The 20,356-nt window shown below is 39.5% G+C and overlaps 1 protein-coding gene across 3 annotated transcripts in view; it reads left to right on the top strand.

Annotated features, from left to right (window-relative positions):
- Nucleotides 1–20,356, top strand: part of Rtf1 (RNA polymerase-associated protein Rtf1) — a 68,944-nt gene that overhangs the window by 17,009 nt on the left and 31,579 nt on the right. For all 3 annotated transcript variants that reach the window (XR_010852335.1, XM_067099920.1, XM_067099919.1), the window contains exons 3-7: nucleotides 2,598–2,700; nucleotides 11,223–11,485; nucleotides 12,003–12,117; nucleotides 12,226–12,356; nucleotides 17,454–17,587. Coding sequence is in view for 2 of the 3 variants with exons in the window: in XM_067099920.1 (XP_066956021.1) it covers nucleotides 2,598–2,700; nucleotides 11,223–11,485; nucleotides 12,003–12,117; nucleotides 12,226–12,356; nucleotides 17,454–17,587 (746 nt within the window). In the remaining variant the exon portion in view is untranslated. The remainder of the gene's footprint in view (nucleotides 1–2,597; nucleotides 2,701–11,222; nucleotides 11,486–12,002; nucleotides 12,118–12,225; nucleotides 12,357–17,453; nucleotides 17,588–20,356) is intronic.

Raw genomic sequence — 20,356 nt, 5'->3', positions numbered from 1 at the left:
GTCACTCTAATTTTCTCTGGGATTGTCGCCAAAAATTTCTCCATGAGGTGCCTATTCTCCTCAATCCTTTCATCTCCAAACTCCCTCCTGGCCAAAGCTTCCAACCAATGTGCATACAAGCCCACTTCCTCTCTGGCTTTCATCTTTGCCTCCTCAAACCTATCATCCTTCTTGTTCACAAGACTTCCCTTCATTCTCTTCACCTGCTTAATCACCCAAGCCTTCAAAGACTCATACCCTAGCTCACCCTCACACATGCTCTTATAGCACAATTTCAGCTGCCCTTCTAAGAGCTCTCCCAGCCACTTCCCCCATACACTATCATTTTCCCCCCATACTTTTGTTCACAATACTTCTCGAACTCTTCAAAGAACTCGCATTTGACTTTCTTTCCCGATGTTAAATTTCTCAGTCCTGGGAACTTCCCTCAGGAATACTGTTTTGGACTCTCTAACTTCTCTCCCACTATTCTTACTACTGCTACTACCACTTTCACTCTTCCAATCATTCTCAATTTCTGAGTCCGAGCTATCCCTCCAAATCCGGAAACTCGACTCCTCTTTCTTCATACCTCTCCCCTTTCATGTTCTCTTCTTCTTTCCCTGTCTTTTCTTACTTTCCCTATCTTTTCTTACTTTGTTTTCTTACTTTCTCTTCCTCATCACTTTCATTCTCTTTACTCACACCATCCTCATCCATGGCAGGTACTCCCTTACTCTAACTTGATAACTCCTTCCCTTTCATAGGGGTTTTTTCTTAGGGATTTTCTCCTTTGCACCTTTTGCCTCTGCATCCCTACTTTCTTTCACAACACCAGGCCCATTCTCAGCCACTTTGGCCACTCTCTTTACCACCTCACACATTTTCTCATCCATTGCCTCCATCCTTGCAACCAGTCTATTTTTTTCTTTCCTGGGCTTCCTCTAACTTATCCTGCAGGCTGATCATATTGCATGTCAGCCTATCCCACCTCTGCTTCCAACCTTGCTCCACTTCACCTGACCCAACACCTTCCAAACCTGCTCCCTCTGCCATCTCAAACCATGTACCCCACTCTTACTTTATTATCAAAGCCCCATGTTGGGAGCCAAAATATTATGTAGGGGCTTTTTCTTTACACATTTGGTGTAGGATGATGGGAACAGATTTAGAGGTTAAATAAGAAAGGTCTTATTACATTCCTAATTTATCAACCTTAACACTGCAGTTTATCAACTATTCTTAGTAATACTTAGCCTAATTTATCAATATTAATCCTATAGTTATCCTACAACTATGAAAAGAACCTTAACCTAATTTGTCAATCTTGATACTACAGTTAAGTAAACGCATCCAATGCTTGAAAGATAAATCTTTATCAAGTCTACTTGGGATTTTCCAGCATAGATTATTTGAGAACTAGTATGTTTTTCTTTACATGGACTTTAGTATACAACTTCACTTTCAGCCTGATCCACACACTGATTCATCTCACAACGTTTTTAATTTCCTTGAAATATATCTACAACAATCAATTAAAAAATTTTTTTATTATGATTTCATACTGGGAACTTGAATAAATCAGACTCTAGGTTCCCACAACTGATTTGAAGACAATTTATAATGCAGTTCACATAACGGGTTTGAATGCAGAGTTTACAATATGGACCATTATCCAGTCAATAACCACACAACAATTTGTATATAGATAATACTTGTTGTGAAGCAGGGCAAGCAGGTAGAAGGCAAGTGAAGGCCTCGTTTCCATTTGCTGCTTAGTCATCCAAGATTCTTCCTGTCGAAGCCCTTGGAAATCTATTATAGGTGAAGGGAAGCTCAACCATCCATCACTCAACTGTAACAAAAAAAAAACATGAACACTCAAGCACACCACACATTGACGAACAAAAACACACATACAGAACAACAGTCGAAAAAACACAAATTTCATCATACAAACCCAACTTCTAAACCCCACCACAATATGACAGTAATGCATGAAATGTATAGTAATTGCATACAGTACATAAAACAACAGTTTTACTAAAATTATCATTATTTTTAATACAGCTGTATTATTTGACTTTTGCAAATGGATGTCTGTCAGTGTAACACCCTAACCAGGGCAGTAGTCTAAAATGAAAGCCAGGGAAGTTTGAAGTGCTGAAAAACAATGACAGGAACAAGGAACCCAGAATTTGACAGTGTGCTTAGAAAGAGGTTTAAGATCCAACGGAGCGGTGTAAGCGTTTCTGGAGAGATGGTTATGGAGCAGGCGAGAATGTTGCTAAGGAACTAAACCTAACTAAAGACTGATTATTCATAAATTTTGTTCTACTTTTGATAACACAGAACTCTATATGTGGAATGAGCTGGCAAGACTGCTTACACAAGGGTTTTTTTTAGGGGTAATTTCTATCATTCGGGATTTTCTGTAGTCCGGCAGTGGCCTGGTCCCATGGGTGGAGGTTTTAAGAGGTCAGACTGTACTGAATGGTAATGTTAAAATGTAGGGGTAATTGGTACACTATGCTAATATGCCACTGATAGAATGCTAAAGTTCTAATTATGAATTTTTTACAATTTATGATTGTTGAAGTACCTGCTTTTTCTTTCAGGGTAAACCAGCTGCAAAAGCAAAGAACAAGAGAATGGTTGCCAGAGACAGTGACTCAGAGGAAAATCAGCCAGCCAGAGGAAGTGGATCTGAACCTGAGGAAGGTTGGTTATTGGCTTTCTGTATCTCATTCTTAAATCAGTTTAGAATTTTAATGTAGAGGCTCATCATTAAAGGCAATGTTCAGTTAGGTTTTCCGTTTATGGGATTAAATTCCTGACAGGTTCTGTTTACTGTACCCTCATCTATCAATTCCCCATTTTTACCCATTCTCCATGACCTTTTGTGTCTTCTTACATCCTGGAAAGGGATGCCTAACAAGGCATACTGCAGACTGTACTGAAGGTTGTTTGTCACTCTCCTACAGTCCTTGGCTGAGTCACTTTTTGTCTTGTAATATTTTCCATTCCCTTTTCTGTCCATCCATGTAACTGATCAATTTGCTCAACGTTATTTCAGTTATCGCCCTACATTTTTGGATGGATGCTTTTGAGCCAGCTGTATGAAAATCTAAAAATGCATTCCACACTTGAAAACCCCACATCTTATCTCCTTTCCTCTATGTGATGCAATCTTGCCAGCATACTCCAGCAGTGAAACTCAGTATTTGTCCTTACACAAATACAAACCTTATGTCTTCACAGAGAATATTGCTTGTGAACATGAGCTGGAACAGCCATTATCTTTCAGACAAGGTCATTAGCTACCGACTGTAGGAGGGGAAAGCCCCGCCCACTTGTCAGTCTGCACTCCACTTTGCTTTCGGCTGCCGTTGTGTGAAGTTGTCTGCTGTGCTCTCTGCCCAACTGCTGTTTGACTTTCTTTGTTTTGTTTTTTGTGTTTATATGAGTGTTTGTTTGTTTGCTTTATGTATATATGATGCAAACCCCTAACTTACAACAGCCTGAGGAGAGGAAACCATTTTGAGACACTGCTCAGAAATAAACAAACTGTAATCACTTCCTCTCATCTGTGGAAATAGATAAGTTATGCAGGAAGCATAACTGCAACCATTCAAGCCCATGTAGTGAGTGTCGGGTCTGGCCATCCGAACAGTGAGTGCAGTTTGGCCAGAAAAAGAAGAGAGAAGAAAGTTTCTGTAGTGTCAGAGTGCAATACTCTGCTGGTGACACTAAGGATTCTCTCTGATTCTTTCTTGCCCCTGGCCAAGCTTCCTCCTGTTGTTGCTACTCCTAATGGAGCTGTTTCCCCTTCGCTGTCTCCTCCTGCTTCGTCAGTAGAGAGTCAGTGTTGGGGGGCCGTTGCCCAGTAGGACTCCTTTCCGGCAGTCTCCATTCGCTCGGAGGGGGATTTATCCTCCTTGGGGCAAAGGGAGAGTGCCTCCCTTAACCCAACTTATGTTTCAGGTGTTGTGGAGCCCGAGGGCCTTAGGGAGTTACGGTCTTCCCTAGGCCTCCTGGGGGAGCCGAATGTGGGGGGTTTGATATCCCAACCACTTCCCAGGTGTTCACCCGAGTATTCCCCCATGTGTCAGCTTGGACCCATTCACACGGGACACATATTCTGAGGTATCTCAATGATTGGCTAGTCCTGGCAAGCTCTCGTTCACAGTTGCTCCAGGACAGAGACCGACTTCTCAAATTTTGTCGTGACCTGGGGGTCCTGATCAATTTCGAGAAGTCTGATCTAATACTTAAGCATAGGGTAAAGTATCTGGGGCATGCTGATAGATACGGGAGCACAGTTGTTCCTGTCTCAACAGGAGCAATCAGCTCAGCGGTGGAAAGTCATTCTCTGTCACCTGTCATCCATGGAGAAGCTAATCCCTCATGGGGGGCTTCACCGTCATTCCCTTCAGTGGAGAATGAAGGAGTTTTGGTCTCCAGCAAGGGATTCCCCATTCTTTCTGACTTCCTCTCTTGGAGGAAGCAAGGAAGGACTTAGCCTGGTGGCTAGATGACAGGAACCTTGTAACAGGAGTGCCATTAAACACTCCCCCTCCCGGGATGCTTCTGTTTTCGGATTCATGTACATCGACACGGATGGTGGCACACACCTGGAAGTTTTTGGTTTCCGGTGTTTGGAACCGGAATGACTGACACCTCCACATCAATATCCTGGAACTCAAGGCAGCTCTTTTAGCACCACAAGAGTTTCAGGATCGAGTGATGGGGCACTCCATGGTGTTAATGAGAAACAATACCACGGTAGTGGCATATATCAACAAGCAGGGAGGACTGGTTTCCCTTCAGCTCCACATGTTGGTGATGCGAGTGCAGGAGTGGGCGGCAGCACACTCGGTAGAGCTGTCAGCCAGGTGCATTCAGGGGAACCGGAACATAGTGGCAGACAAGCTCAGTCGCCAGGGTCAGGTGATAGGGACAGAGTGGTCCCTACCCCTAGACATTGCGGAAAGATTGTACGATCTTTGGGACCTCCCAATGATAGACCTCTTCGCAGCCCAGCAAAACAGGAAGCTGCTGGTGTTCTGCTTGAACACACTGGACCCATGGGCAGTATTAGAAGATGCCTTCCAGCACCCATGGGACAATCTAGAGGCCTACGCCTTTCCTTTGTTTTGTCTGATTCATCAGGTGATCAACAGGGTTGTGATCCTCCTCGAATCTCAGGATGACCCTGGTGGCTCCCAAGTGGCCACACGTTGAATGGTATCCAGACCTGCTAGCTCTACTTCCTGAGGTGCTGAGAGAGATTCCCCCTTGGCACAACCTGCTATGCCAGCCGCACAGAGAGAGGCATCACCAGGCCATGAAAAGGACTGTCACTTCATGCCTGGAGACTATCCAGCGTCTCTTGCGAGCGAGAGGTTTTTCTTGACGCACAGGAACAGAGATGTGTGGATACTTTCGTAATCCTCTGCTGCTATGCACCAGGGGAAGTGGGCCATCTTTTGTGGTTGGTGTTGTCGACGGGGTATCTCTTCAGCAGGTAGCCAACTTTCTTGTCTTTCTTCGCAGAGAGCAGCTTCTCTCCGGCTCAGCTATTAAGGGCTACATTCCTGCCTAGGGCCAAGTCCTTCGCTTGAAAGGTGTCAATCTCTTTCTCGTGGGAGATCTCTATGCTGTTGAGAAGCTTCGAATAGTCTTACCCTGTGTGCCCTTTGAGCCTTTTTGAGAGTCATCAGACAGGGATCTGACCCTCATGACTGTTCTTGCTTGGCCTGGCATCGGAGAAGTGAGTTGGCGAGCTATGTGGACTTACCTTCAGTGTTAAACACTCAAGGGGATGGGAATCTGTCGTGCTCAAGTTTGTCCCGGAATTCATAGCGGAGACTCAGAATCCATTGGTCCTGGACTCCAGATTCGAGTCCTTTTTGATCCCCACCCTAGAGGACTTTGTTGGTGGTGATCAGTATGAGAAGGTACGGTACTATGTCCAGGTAGGGTGCTGCGGCACTACCTTAAGAGGACTCAACATCTCAGGCCTTTGGTGTTGATGACTCTTTGTTAGTACTGGCTCAACCAAGAAAGAGGTGTCCAAAAACAATTTCTTCCTGTCTTCATGAGACATTCAAGCGAGCATACTCTACATCTGATGAGGTGGGTGGGAGTACATTATGAGCAGGCGCTCACGAGCTTAGGGGCATTGGTCCGTCCCTTGCATTCCAGGAGAACCTGTTGGTTCCACATGTATTAAGGGCAGGAGTGTTGTCTCAACAGACCACATTCACGTCCTTCTACCTTCAGGATGTTCCCCACAGGTCCTTGGACACGTTTTCCTTGTTTCTTGTGGTGGCTGCTCAACAAGTTGTGTAGCTCACCTGGTTCCCCTAGAGCAGTGGTTCCCAAACTGGGGGGGCGTGCCCCACTAGGGGGGCGTGAGGACGATACAAGGGGGGGCGTGAAGTCATCTGCTCGAAATTACTTGTTTAATAGAATAATAAAATCATTAAAAGAACAAATATCTGTCATTACATACATGCAAAGTATAATTATAGCAGTCACCCAACCCGTTTTCTATTAAGCTAGTTCTCTTAACACGTTTGGACACGTCACTGATACCAACCAACTGACGCCACTTAGGGACTCCGCCACAAACTCCCAATACTCCATCCCACAACCCGAGCACATATTCCCTTGTCCACGGTAGGGATTTATTTAACTCTTTCAATCCATATGTGATTATGGAGGTTATTGTGATTTCATATGTGATATTACAATGGCTGTTCTGCTGCATATAATTGTGTCAACGTTTTCAGCACATTCTTACATCATATCTGAAATATTTGTTCGTGTGTATCGATGGTTGTTGTCAGTTGCGTATTGATGGTGGTTGTAGCAGTGGTCAACTGAAATTACATGTGTTTTTATGTGTAGTATATGATATGGTGAACGGGGAGGATGTGGGCGTGTATGAGTGACATTGTAACCTTGACGATTTGCAAGGGTAGAACGATGCAGTATGGAATGTCTTGTTGATTGTGTGAAATACTCGTTTTGATCGAAAGTGTGAAAGGTGAATAATACGCTGTGAGTTTTGTATGCTAGTTTGAATGTACTGTATGTGGTGAAGTGTGTGCGTTGATTCCAGTATAGGCGGCGAATTAAGTGTGTGTGACAAATTAAGTGTACTGTATAACTGAGCATTTTCGTGCGTGTAGTTTTACATTGTTTGCTTCTTCTCGTTGTATTTTCCGCTGTTGTTCTCATTGTCATTATTGTTAAGATATAAACCACGTTGTGTGCTGAATATTTGTGGTATGTTACAGATTTATGATTTCCATTTGTGTGACCTATGTTATATGAATGTGGTGTGCATGCCAGTATGAATACTGGTATGTTATATAACTACTTAGTTGTTCCATGGTGCAGATTATAAATTTGTTGCTATTTTCACTTTCAGAAATGTCTGGTTCTTAGCCACGAAATAAGTCTTGGAGCTAAAGTTAAAAGAAAGTACTTAACTTTTTCTGGAGCAAAAGAAAGAAAGTATTCTGATGAATATATCAAGTATGGCTTCACTGTTGCAGAGAGGAATGGAATTCATCTCCCTCAGTGTCATATGCCATACAGTCCTCAGCAATGACGCCTTAAGACCTGGTCGTCTGAGGGACATTTGAGCACAAACCACAAAGCATTAAAGAAAAGCCAAAGGAGTTCTTCACAGCCAAACTGCATGAGCTGAATCATATGAAGCTGGACTCAAGCAGTGTTTTCATCAAGAACGTGGAAAACTAGTGGAAGCATCTTACGAGCTGTCACTACTTATTGCAAAGAAGCCTCACTCTGGGGGAGACTCTTGTAAAGCCCTGCCTTTTGAGAGCTGCAAATACTGTGCTTGGGGAAGAAAGCCAAAGAAAGTTATCAAATTTCTTATCGGATAACACAGTGAAGCATCGCATTGATGAACTTTCAGAAGACAAAAGAACAAGTTTTGGACAAAATAAAAGCATCTCGCTTCTTTGCAATACAGTGCGATGAAAGTACTGATGTTGCTCACCTCTGCCAGCTGCTTGTTTATTCTCGATTCGTGGATGAAGGAACTGTGAAAGAAGAAATTCTTTTCTCAGCAGCACTGGAGACAACAGCAAAGGCCATTGATGTTTTTTTCAAAGGTGCATGAGTTTTTCCATGAGTACGGTCTTTCATGGGAAAAAATTAGTTGGTGTTTGTACTGATGGTGCCCCAGCAATGATTGATCTCGCCTGGATTTGTGAAACTGGTGAAAGAAAAAAATCCTGCTGTAACTGGGACTCACTTTGTTATCCACAGACAATCATTAGTAAGCAAAACTCTGCCAAGTAATCTACGCAGTTCACTGAATTTGGCAATAAAAGTGGTGAATTTTGTAAAGAATAGTTCTTTGAATTCTAGGCTTTTCGCAGCTCCTTGCACAGATCTGGGCACTGATTACAAGACTCTCCTGTTTCACATCAAGTCCGCTGGCTTTCCAAGGGAAACATGCTGAGTCATCTTTACGACTCAAGGGTGAAGTGGAAATTTTCTTGCAGAAGCAGAAACAAGACAAATTGTATGAAGCATTCAGAGAGGAAGACTTTCAGCTCTCACCAGCATACCTTGTGGACTTTTTTTGAGGCTATCAACAACCTCAGTTTGAAGTTACAAGGAAGAAAACACAAACATCATTGCACACTCTGATGTAATCAGAGCTTTCACCGAAAAAATCATCTTTGGAAAAGAAAAGTACAAGTTGGGAACTTTTCATTGTTCTCACATCTGAATGAGCTCTTGTCTGAGAAGAGAAATTGAGCAGTATGACGTGACAAAAGAGGTTTTATCACATCTGGATTCCTTGTTGAGGGAATTTATACACTATTTTCCAGATGTCTCAATGGAGAATTCTCTTGGACATTGGTGCAGAATCCATTTAATACTGATGTAGAGTTGCTACTGGAATCACTGCAAGAGGAAGCCATCGATTTGAAATGTGACCGAGCGCTAAAAGGACTTTGAAACAATGAAGTTAGAAGAGTTTTGGGGTGAAATATCTCCCATGTACCCAAAAGTAGGTGAAGAAGCACTGTGTGATTCTTCCCCTTTTCTTCTACTTTATCTTTGTGAAACAGGATTTTCAGCTCTTGTTGTTCTGAAAACAAAACAGCACTTAACCGACTTGATGTAGGAAATGACTTGCGTTGTGCGCTGTCATCCTTCAATCCTAGAATTTCTGATCTTGTGAGGAAGAAGCAGCAGCATCCATCTCACTAAATTTGACCAGAAATTGTGCCTTTAGTCTCATAAGTATTTCCAAATATTATATGCCATGTTTTCAAATTATCTGTTCTTAAAATTGCAACTCAATTTTGCCAATTTGCTAATGTTCAAACTTTTTCGCTCACTTTGAACCAAATGTTTTCATTTTTTAGTTACTGAATGTACTATTATTTGTTTGAATGGCTTTCATTATTAAATGTAATACAAACAGAAATCTGTTTTCCTGTACAATGCTAAGAAATAAATGTAAGAATCATTTCATAAAAAAAAAGAGGAGTGGGGGCGTATGGGTCTACTGGAAGCAAAAAGGGGGCGTCAGGTAAGATAGTTTGGGAACCACTGCATCTCGCCTGAGGTGTGCGGTAGCAAAGAGAGAGTGTGTGTGTGTGTGTGAGTGACTGGCCTCCTCCCTTTTCTCTTTTTACCTCCCTCTCCCTTAGGGTGGAGAGGCAGGTGGCGAGCCATCACATGCTGGACTGGCAGGCCGTGCAGGTTGAGTCTAGATAACTGAGTAACCTGTCTATAATCTAGAGTAGATTATTAGGTGCAAGTGCTTCCCCTCTCTCTAGCAAGGAGAGAGGGGCTGACAATAAAACAAACCTGTTGGTTGTATTAGCCTTTTATTGTCTGCGATATTTTTTAAAATAATGACACAAATTCATTAATTCAAAAGGCCCAGAAGTCTGGCAGTTGAACATTCCATATGTTCAACAGATCAGAGGCATGGGACTTCTTCTTCAGCTCTTAGAGACCAGGATGAAAGACCCAGGTGAGTAGAACTACCAGTCGGTTTAGAGATTCACCCAGAATCCACCCACGAAAGGGTAAGTCTCCTATTTAAAGACTGAAGGTTTGTACTTGTGTAGGAATAAACTGCAAATTTTAAAAGTAATTTGTATTTTTCCTAACATACAAACATGAAGGTCTTTACATTTATGACCCACCTCTGCCACCCCTCATTCTGATACCTGAGCCAAAAGGCAAAGTGGAGTGCAGACCGACAAGTTCTGAAAGTTAACGGCCATTCCAGCTTGCGTTCACGAGCAATATCCTATGTAAAAACCTTCAGGTTTGTATGTTAGGAAAGATACAAATTACTTTAAAAATGTCTAGTTTTGTAGTGACATATTTCAAAGTATTCCCCTCCCCTGTTTTCATTGAATTGCCCATTTCTGCAGATTATAGCAGATTTTGGTTTTACAGATGCCTTGTTTTTTAATCAATGGTATGATATCGTTTTTCCACTTAAACCTGGCTGTACTGCTCATTTTCCTATTGTCCTCTCAATTTCAGTATCAGATTTTATTAAGTTATCAAAGTCCATCCCCCTTTCACAATGGCACAGTTCTCATTCCACTTTTCACTAATAGCTTTTGGTATCAGAAATCCTCTTCTCCACTTCAGGTTTGAAATTGTGAGCATCTGTGACAACATCTGGTACATTTCTTGAGCATCTGTGATAACTTTGGGTTTTTTTGCCACATAACAATGCAATCATCCCTACTTGCTCACAGCACCCACTTGGTTGTTTCCGCTTTCCTCAAGTATCTTGCGTACATGTTGTCATGTGTACATAGCAGCTTGTCAATAAATGGTTGCCAACTTCACAGGAATACTGAGTAATTGTGGATGATGTGCTAGGTCTTGCAGTAGACATATGTCCTGAGTCACTGATTTGTGACCAGGGAATAATTTTCTTGGTGGAAATGGTAGATATAAGTAATTGTTTTAGGGCTGTGATTGTCAGTCTTCACTGATAGATGTGGCATATCAGATTGGATTCATTCCAACACGCTCTATACAAATCACATATGTGGAAAAAAATGAATATTTTAAAAAGGTTATGGGGCACTTCTCAGTTCATGACATATCTCAGACGTTTTATTTGTTAGAATATGTTCAGGTAAAATTTATTACATTTTGTGGTAAAATACATATATTATTATTAACTTTTGACTGATTGTTCATAGGTGAAGTATCAGACAGCGCAAGTAGCGAGTCCGATGACTTAGACGAAGAGTTTGATGATGGTTTGGATGAAAACATGATTGGAGATGATGAAGACAGGGCCCGCTTAGAACAAATGACTGAAAAGGAACGTGAGCAGGAAATTTATAACCGTATTGAAAAAAGAGAAGTTTTAAGGACCAGATTCGAAATTGAGAAAAAGTTAAAATTGGCCAAGAAGAAGGAGCAGAGGAAGAGGAAAGAAAAAGATGGTGATAAACCTAAGGTAGGTGTCTGGGTGAACATTATTTTTTTTTATTTATTTATTTATTTATTTACTTTTGCTTTTACTATTCGTCAGGTTTCCATGATTTCCAATTTAGGTGGTGTTGGTATTTTCAGATCTGCCCCCATATATAGGAAAAGGGGTAACCATTAAACAGGGTAAAATTTTGGAAGCTGTTGTTGGAGCAAAGAATCATCAGCCATCTTAAATTCTAGACCTGAGAGATAAATATAGGGACTCAGTAAATTTAAAAAAGATTATAAGGATGTTCTGTATTCTCTTTATGTACTAGAATAATGAATGATAAAAGGTTTATATAAGTTTGCATAAAAATGATATACAGTAGTTGGGGTTATCTGATTGCAAAGTTAAAAGTGAACTTGGAATGTCTGCCTAAAAACATACTTCTATATAGGATGCACATTATGTCATGCTCCTGCTGTGTCAGCATGACTTGTCGGTCTTTTAGCCACAGCAGTGTTTACATTTGTAATTGCTCTCCTTTTATCTTTTGCAGGAAAAGAAGCAAACAGTTTTATCAGACAGACAGAAGGTGTTGGAAGAACGGGCTCAGGGACGAAATGACAAGTTTGCAGCCCTGAAGGCAAAGAGGGAGAACAAATTTCAGAAAGGTGAGCGACCTTGTGTTGTTTCTGACATATATGGGACAAAGCTGGAATCTGCAAAAGGCTGACTTTTTTATCGTAAGATTTTCATGACAAATTTTTTTCTTTGTCTAGCGGAAGAAGAAAAACAGAAGAAAGAAAAGAAGGCTGAAGAAGAGAGAAAGAAAAAAGAAGACAGAGAAAAAGAAAAAACGGCAGATTCAGATTCTGATGCAGAAGATTCAAAATCCAAACATAAACTCAAGGTAGTAGATGTCCCTTTAATCAGTCATGTTAACATTTCATTTCACTCATTGCATTTATTACGCTTATTTTTAAAACAAGTGTGACAGTGTATTGTATCACACTTATGTTTGCCAGAAAGTACGCACAATACAAGTCCCTTTCAAAGTAGTACAGCATCAAGTACCGTACAGGGATAAAATTTGAAATTTACTTTTCAACTTTATATAGTACAGGTCGACCATCACTAATCCAGCTATTGTTAATCCAGTTCCATCACTAATCCGGGACTAATTTTGGCCAGCGCAATTTCACATTACTTGTAAGTTAGCGTTTGATGAATTTATAGTCGTAAAAGCAATAGTTCATTAGACTAAATGCATATCTTCATACATTTAACCAGGTTTACCAAACTGATGGCCTGTCTAATGATTAATTACTATTTCTTGTAATTAAAAACCATTTACTATGCCACACAAAATGCTGTCATGAACAGCAGCAAGCACTGATGTTAGTGAATCGAGAAACAGCAGTTTGCCGATGTTAGTTACTGTAACTGTCGTATGTTTATTAAGTTTCATCACACTGATTAATTAAAAATTTGCCAGTTGTCATTGGTGACTTCCATTAGTAAAAATAGTGACTTTTATTAATCTTTCACTCAATTGAGAAGGTCTTAGGACAGTATGGCACTGAATTTAAGCACTGGCAAAAAATAAAAATGAATGACGTACAAAACATTTTGGAATTGGCAAAAGCAGTGTTGGGTGCTGATGAAATCACAACTTTACTAATTTTAGAATTTACTGCAATCATAAAAAAGATAAGATGCATTTTTAACCCAGCTTTGATTAGTCACAAAAAAAATGTATCACCTAATTAAGTTTTAATCAACACAAATGGCAGTGATGATGTTGGTAAAATGCAATCAGCTGATGTCATTGAGAATGTGAACATCAGCAGAATGCGTACCACAACCCCCCACAAAAATACAGCAATCTGTGAGTACTGTATTTCTGTATGAAAAATACAGCGAATAGGCAGATTTTCTGCGAATGTGTATATGTTCCACAGAGAAATCTGCGAATAGGTGAAGCTGTGAATCCGGAACCGGAAACAGGTGGGGGTCCACTGTATATCTGAATTCACTTCAGGGTGTGACATCCCTGCCTACACAAGCTAGGGTAGAAGAGACTCTTTAGCCTTGGTAGGCAACTCTTTTAAGAGGACACTCAAAAATTAAACCAGAGGATAGAAGGGACTCTTTATCCTTGGTAGGCAACCCTTCTAAGAGCTTACTCTGAATCCAAACCTTGTTCTCCAACCTTGGACTGCTCCATAGCCATTGTACCATGACCTTCCATGGCCTTGGATTTGAGTTCCCTTGCCTGAAGGTACAATCAGGCATTTATCCTCATTTGTGTTCACTTTCCTGTTTTTTTGAAAGGTGTGTAGGACAGGTTGATGAGAAAGCAAAAGTTACTTGGTGGATTATCTAGAAAGTGTCTTCATCTTTACCAAATCTTTGTCTTCTGAGTGTTTTATTTCTAAATCCATCTTGACTGTCCTCCCCCCGCTGTGGCAAACCTGGCGGATGTCTTTTGCCTTACAAGATATGCCAGCCCCACCTTGTCGACCAGCTGCTTCCAGCGCTTTTTTCAATGATGTATGGTGATGTTTATTTATACTCTCAACAGAATATTTGTAAATAATGTAAATACTGTTGTTGTTAGTTGTATTGTTGTTTATTGTTCTGTTGATTTTTACAGTGTAACTATTGTTGAGAGTCTATGTATTAGTTTTGATACTGATTTTATATTCATCATTTTAATTCTTTCGGGAGACATTTAGTTGAACTTTGGGCCCGTTACTCATTACAGTAAGAAAAATTGCAAAGTACTTTACTCAAATTTTCGGGGCTTAAGGTCAAACTTTCTTGATCTCCAGAGTAGGTCCTCGAATTACGGCGGGAGATCTGTTCCAGCGCCACACCTTAAGTTGGTTTCCTCCATAAGTCAGTGTTTCACACCATTATTGGCGCTTTAACAGCACTTACAGTGCCATAACTTGATGTTGCATCAAGTTACAGCACCTTGAACTTGATGACTAATTTTGCCGTTACATCGGCGTAACTTGATGCAATATCAAGTTACAGCGCCGTAAGATCGAAACTGCTGTAAGTTGATGTTGCTGTAAGTCGATGTCACACTAGTAACAAGTCAGAGGGGTTTGATGGCCCTGACTTTATTTATCATCGTAACCTCCCACAGCGCTAGGTGTAGCTGTGTACACTAAGTCTAGACAACCAATTTGTTTTAAAATTTTCAGTAACTTCTACAATGTTTACGTAATTGCTGTTTACCACATTCCAAGTGCCGACAATTCTGTATATGACTGTCTGTTGGAAAGGATTAGTATGGCTCAGTCACATGATTCAAAAGCTTCATTCATTACTTGTGGAGGCTGTAATGCAAAGCATAGTGACTAGCTAAATTCAAATTCCACAGATTAACATGGCCGGTCTGCTCTTGAGTCCTGTGTATCCTCTGATTTTATCCGGCTAATTGAGGAACCCACACACATTTCTGGTAATAGATTAGACCTCATATTCACAGATGTTCCAGCTATTGTGAAGTCCAAGGTCTGTGAATTTATAAGCACTTCTGATCGTTGCACCATTGAGATGGATGTATCTGTCAGTCGGTATCCTGTATTCCTAATCACTTCATGGAAAAAACGGTGTGGCTGAAATCCAGAAGCAATTGGGTTTGCATTGATGAAGCGTGTCAGGGACGTGATATTTCAAGAGCTACATTTGATCCTGATCCCAAGAAGTTCAATGAAATACTGATGGCTATTTTAATAAGATATGACCCTAGAAAGGTCATCAAATTTAGGACAAATGACCATCCATTGTTTTGATGATAAATGTAGAAGATCCCACAGCGACAAACAAGCCAAATTCAATCCATGGAGACTAAAATTGTTCAAATGAAAATTACACCATTTTTGTTGAGTCTTGAGTGCTGCAAATAGAACTTACCATACAGCTGAGAGAAATCACAATAATTCATTGAAGAGGATGATGAAAGAATTACTCAGCCTCATCTGTGGTGGACCAAATTGGCATCATCTATCTTTGGGTCAGGCTCATCTTCCATTCCACCACTACTAACAGGAGATGGTAGATTGGTTACTGGTCCTAGGGAAAAGGCGGAACTATTTCATCAAGCTTTTGAAGCTAAGCAGTCTGCTGAGGATGTCCCTCTTCCTGATACTTGTCATCCTGAACCTATTCTTACAACATTTGCTTTTCGCCCTAGGGATGTTAAGAAAATTCGGGATAATCTTGATAGCAGGGGTGGAGAATATCCTGATGATTTCTTCCCTTTGTTTTTTAAAAAAGTTTCTAGTGTGTTGTCTCCCAAGAGTAGTAGATTCTATAGGTTATGTCAATGTAGTACCTTTGCAGATGAGCACAAGCTTAGTAATACAGTGCCTGGTCCAAAGAGTGGCATATCTGCAGACTGCAGTAACTACAGGCCGATCTCTATTCTCCCTGTGCTCTCCAAAGTTGCTGAAAAACTTACTTTTAAGCTACTACAGTGAACCCCCCGTATTCGGGGGGGATGTGTCCAACACCCCCCCCACGAATAGGTCAAATCTGCGAATGCTTAAAACCCCTCTAAAAACACTTAGAACTGCCCATTTTGATAGCTTAAACCAAGAAAAACCCTGTAAAAATGCTTGTACCTGAGTCTTTTAATAGTTGTATCGCAAAAAGTGCATTTATTCATGAAAATTATATGAAAATACAGTAATTAGTGAATATTTCTCATTGAAAAATACCGCGATTGGGCAAATTTTCCACGAAAAATGGCTAGATACGTTCCACAGAGAAACCCGCGAATGCGTGAGTCCGCCAACCATGAGAACGCGAATACGGGGGTTTACTGTATATAAGTATGTGAAATCTAAAGGATTGTTAGCTGATAGTCAGTATGCACACAAGAATCAGTTAGGTACTTGCGATGCTGTTTTAGACTTGATATGCCATTTGCAAGAGAACCTTGCTAAGGATTTTGAGTACAGTAATTCAAATAGATTATAATGCTGTTTTCGGTTTAGTAAATCACAAGGAACTTATTTATCAGTTGGCAGCAAGTGCCAGCGATGTTTGAAAAGTCTTTTGATAGTATTCTTTTAGTCTATTAAATTCTGTTTAGTAAGGGTGAGTGGTTAATTTTTTTATGGTATATTACATGTGTCAATTTTGCTTCAAAATTTATTTTTAGAAAAAGCATTCAATGTGTAACTGAGTCAAATTTTGGTTGCAGGGCTAAGAATTGCTTGACAATTTTGATTGCCTAGAGATCCCCCAAGTCTCAAGTGCCATTGTGCAAAAATTCTAATGGAATTACAACAAAGTACTGTATGTTGATCATTTTTTATCAGTACATTTTTTCTACAAGAATGCAGATCAGAGTAGTTTTGTAGAATATTCCTGGGGCAAGATGTCATTGTTTTCTGTGTTGCATTCTGTGCAGTGCTTCAAAAGCCAAGGGATTACAAGTGTGGCTGCTGCAGAGAGTCCCATATTAGAGGTGTCATGTGAACCAGCAAATGAAGTAATTCAGTTTGGAGATGAAACAGTTATGTAGTTCAACCACAACATTCAAAGTTTGGTTCATTTTACAATGAATGCTAACCTCTTGGTACTTAAGGTTATAAGATAAGACATAGTGAAGTGTACTATTATTGGTTAGAGATATATGCACTCATTCAGGATTAAATGCTCACTGGTTTTCAATGGTGAAAATTTAGAAATGCTGAGAGGTCTACCATGACTAACAATTTAACGTTTTCAAAATCTTTTGCTTTTTGATCTAAAAAACGTATTTGGTTTGAAAGAATTTACTATTAAACATGATCTAAAAAATGTATTTGTTTTGAAAGAATTTAATATTAAACATCCCAGTTAAGCTTGCAATTCCTTGTATAGTATCAAAAGTAGCAGTAATTTGATCACCTTTTTTTACAAGATCATTCATTTGTGTTCTCATGTGGTGCCACATTGTTATCAAAAAAGTGCTGTATTTCACCAGATGATTCTTTTTCAGGCATCCGAAGTATTTAGTTCTGATGATAGTGGTTCAGATAGTGAGAAGTCAACAAAGTCTGAAAAGTCACCTAAGCGAAGATCGTCTTCCTCCTCATCCTCTTCCTCTTCCGATAGTGATAGTGATTCAGCAAGGTAATTGAAATTAATTTTTTTATTGAGAATTTCTCTAAATTTTTATAGTTTTTCGTATGACCAGGGACTGATTAATGTTATTATTTATTTGTATCCATTGTTGCTACTATGTGCAGGTCTTCATATACGTGATAATTTCACCATGTAAGTATAGCCAACTTGGAGGTAGGTATCCACCCCAGAATTGCTCTTCTGACTTTTTTTTTTTTTAAGTTAACCCTTAAGAGTCTGGCTAAATATATATTAAGCACACCCGCAGACCGGGCAAACTTTAAGGTTGGCCAATTTAAGAAAAAAACACCTAACCTCGCATAAGTTCGGGGTATGACTGTACTGTGTTATTATTTTGATCTGTTATCATCATAATATTTATAAAAATAACTATTGTCCCAGAGAGAGAAGAGAGAATTGGTGTTTACTACATATAAACAAAGTCTCAGCACAGTAGCTTGGGACGAGACTAAGTCTTGACTTGACAAGCTGGGGATGAGAAATGAAATTTAGATTGTAAATATTTTTATGATGATTATAGTAAAAACATCAACAGTGATAAAACATTCTCTTGTGTACTGTTATATGTGTGATAATCATACAATCAACTACTATACTAAACTTGTAATAAAGCACAGTTCAGTAAATCAGAAAAAAGAATATGGCAACATGTACCTTCGGTAGAAACACAGATGTTGGGACAATGGTCTTTTTTTTTTTTTTTCACATATATTCGGTAATAATAGATTAATATTACAGGTTATTCTGTAAGTGAAATAACAGGTTTTGATGTAGGAAAAACCTATTTTTGGTAGTAGCTCTTGAGTCCTCAAGGAGTTAACCCCCATGGTGTGCCAGTGCTCCATGGTGACTAGATTAGTATCAAAGAAATGTTTTTCTAGCCTGGTCTTATAGCCGGGTATTGTGTCATAATGAAAACACTGTGACACGTAATAGAGTATAATGGACTCAAAGATAAGAGGGGACTTCCCTTATCTTCAGCAAAGCTGAACCCAGTTTTCCTATGTCAAAAAATGCAAGAAGTGATTATTGCACATGAGCATCTGTCGTCTTGTGTACGACCAGGGCAGGCAAAAGACCAGCTCCATTACCCTCTGCTAGTGCAAGCTACGTGCATGATGGTTCAGTGCTCCTTACTGTTTTCATCAGCAAGAATCATGGAAACATCCAAACTAGAAAGTTAAGTGCTTATGTTTAAGCTCCAGTTAAAAATTGTTAGTTTCAACTCTGAAACAAATTTTTGTGTTTTTTTATTAAAAGATTGTATACTGGTGTGTTTATGTACATTGGTAAGCTGTTTTGTAATTTTGTGGGATTTTAATTCAGCATTGTATATATTTTTTCTTTTGACGTTAATATTAATATTTGAAAATTAGTAAGTAATTTTTTTATCATATAAAATGTATTTAGTCATAAAAATAAAAATTTTAGGCTATAAAATGCCCATTTTACCACAAAAATAAAAATAATAAATACAGCAAAATCCTGCGGTATAGCAAAAAATCTGCAATGCATTGAGACCGCGATATATCAAAGGACAACTGTACATGTTTTTTATAATATTTCTTTGCACTTTTCTTGGTAAAATTACAATTATACTGACAACTATCGTAAAATATAAGAACTAAAACCAACAGCAATCTCTGGGTGTATTTATGAGCAAATAAATAAAAAAGATGGCGTGGGATAGAGAGGGGCAATACATTCCCCCATCAAGTCTCAAGGCACACTGATCCCCCTCAGTCCTGTGCTGAGCTACTACATTTACCATAAGTCATTTATTGACCATTGAAGTGATATGAACATCTTTCCTGCTAAATTCATCCAAATCGTATGGCGGTTAATATTATTACTCATATGAGTTAGCCCGCCCATCACTCAAAACCTGTTATAGATCATCATATGATGATGCCCGTACATTAAGGGTTAATGTTGAATATATTACTGTATTAAATTTAGTATACTGTCGTAAAAACTATTTTCTGAGGTGAACCAAGATCCTGCATTTTATAGTGGTAATTTTTCCAGGGACATTTTACTCAAGTTGACAGGCCCTTCCATTTTAATTGACAGGCCCTTCCATTTAAATTGACATTGGCAAGTTTTTTAAAGATGCCATTTCAATATTACTTTTTATTTTTGGGTTCATTAGTTATGCCAGCGATGTTTTGTTATTCAGGTTACAAATAAGGTGGTCTACTTTTTCCACTAACGGTTTTATTTTATAGGTAGTTTCTGTGCTAATCCTACATAATATTGTGGAGACTGAATTAAATCATATTTTGTATATTTTTTGGATGCAAAACCAGTCACGTGACTATTTGATCCATTGGAAAAATAAAGCAACAGTCAGCTCTCTCGCTGAGCACGTATGGGCAGATCCCAATGTTGTGGATAGCCAAAAGTGTCAGTTTATGTACTCCGATCCACAAGCTATAAAAAATAGCAGGGCTGGTACTGGCAACTTGCATTATAAGTAATGGTTGTTTGTGTAGTAAATTTAGTTTAAAATAAATTTTTTGCAAAGAAAACCGTTACTTATAATTAGCCTCAGTCTGTATGTGGAAGGATCTAGCTGCTATAAAGCTCCCAATTGGCTGATTGAGACTTGCAGGATCAGCTTGAAATCTCTTGGAGGTTGTGTTCAACATCAGAACTTGTGTCTGTTAAGGATATACCAGAAGTTGCAATTTGAGATGGCAAGCTATGATCTGCAGAAGTAGCCCTTGAGAGGTAGGTGTATTTTGAGTTAGTATG

The sequence above is a fragment of the Macrobrachium rosenbergii genome, chromosome 56 (assembly GCF_040412425.1).
Source record: "Macrobrachium rosenbergii isolate ZJJX-2024 chromosome 56, ASM4041242v1, whole genome shotgun sequence".
In the NCBI taxonomy this organism is placed as follows: domain Eukaryota; kingdom Metazoa; phylum Arthropoda; class Malacostraca; order Decapoda; family Palaemonidae; genus Macrobrachium; species Macrobrachium rosenbergii.
This window is presented reverse-complemented; position numbering and strand designations above follow the sequence as displayed.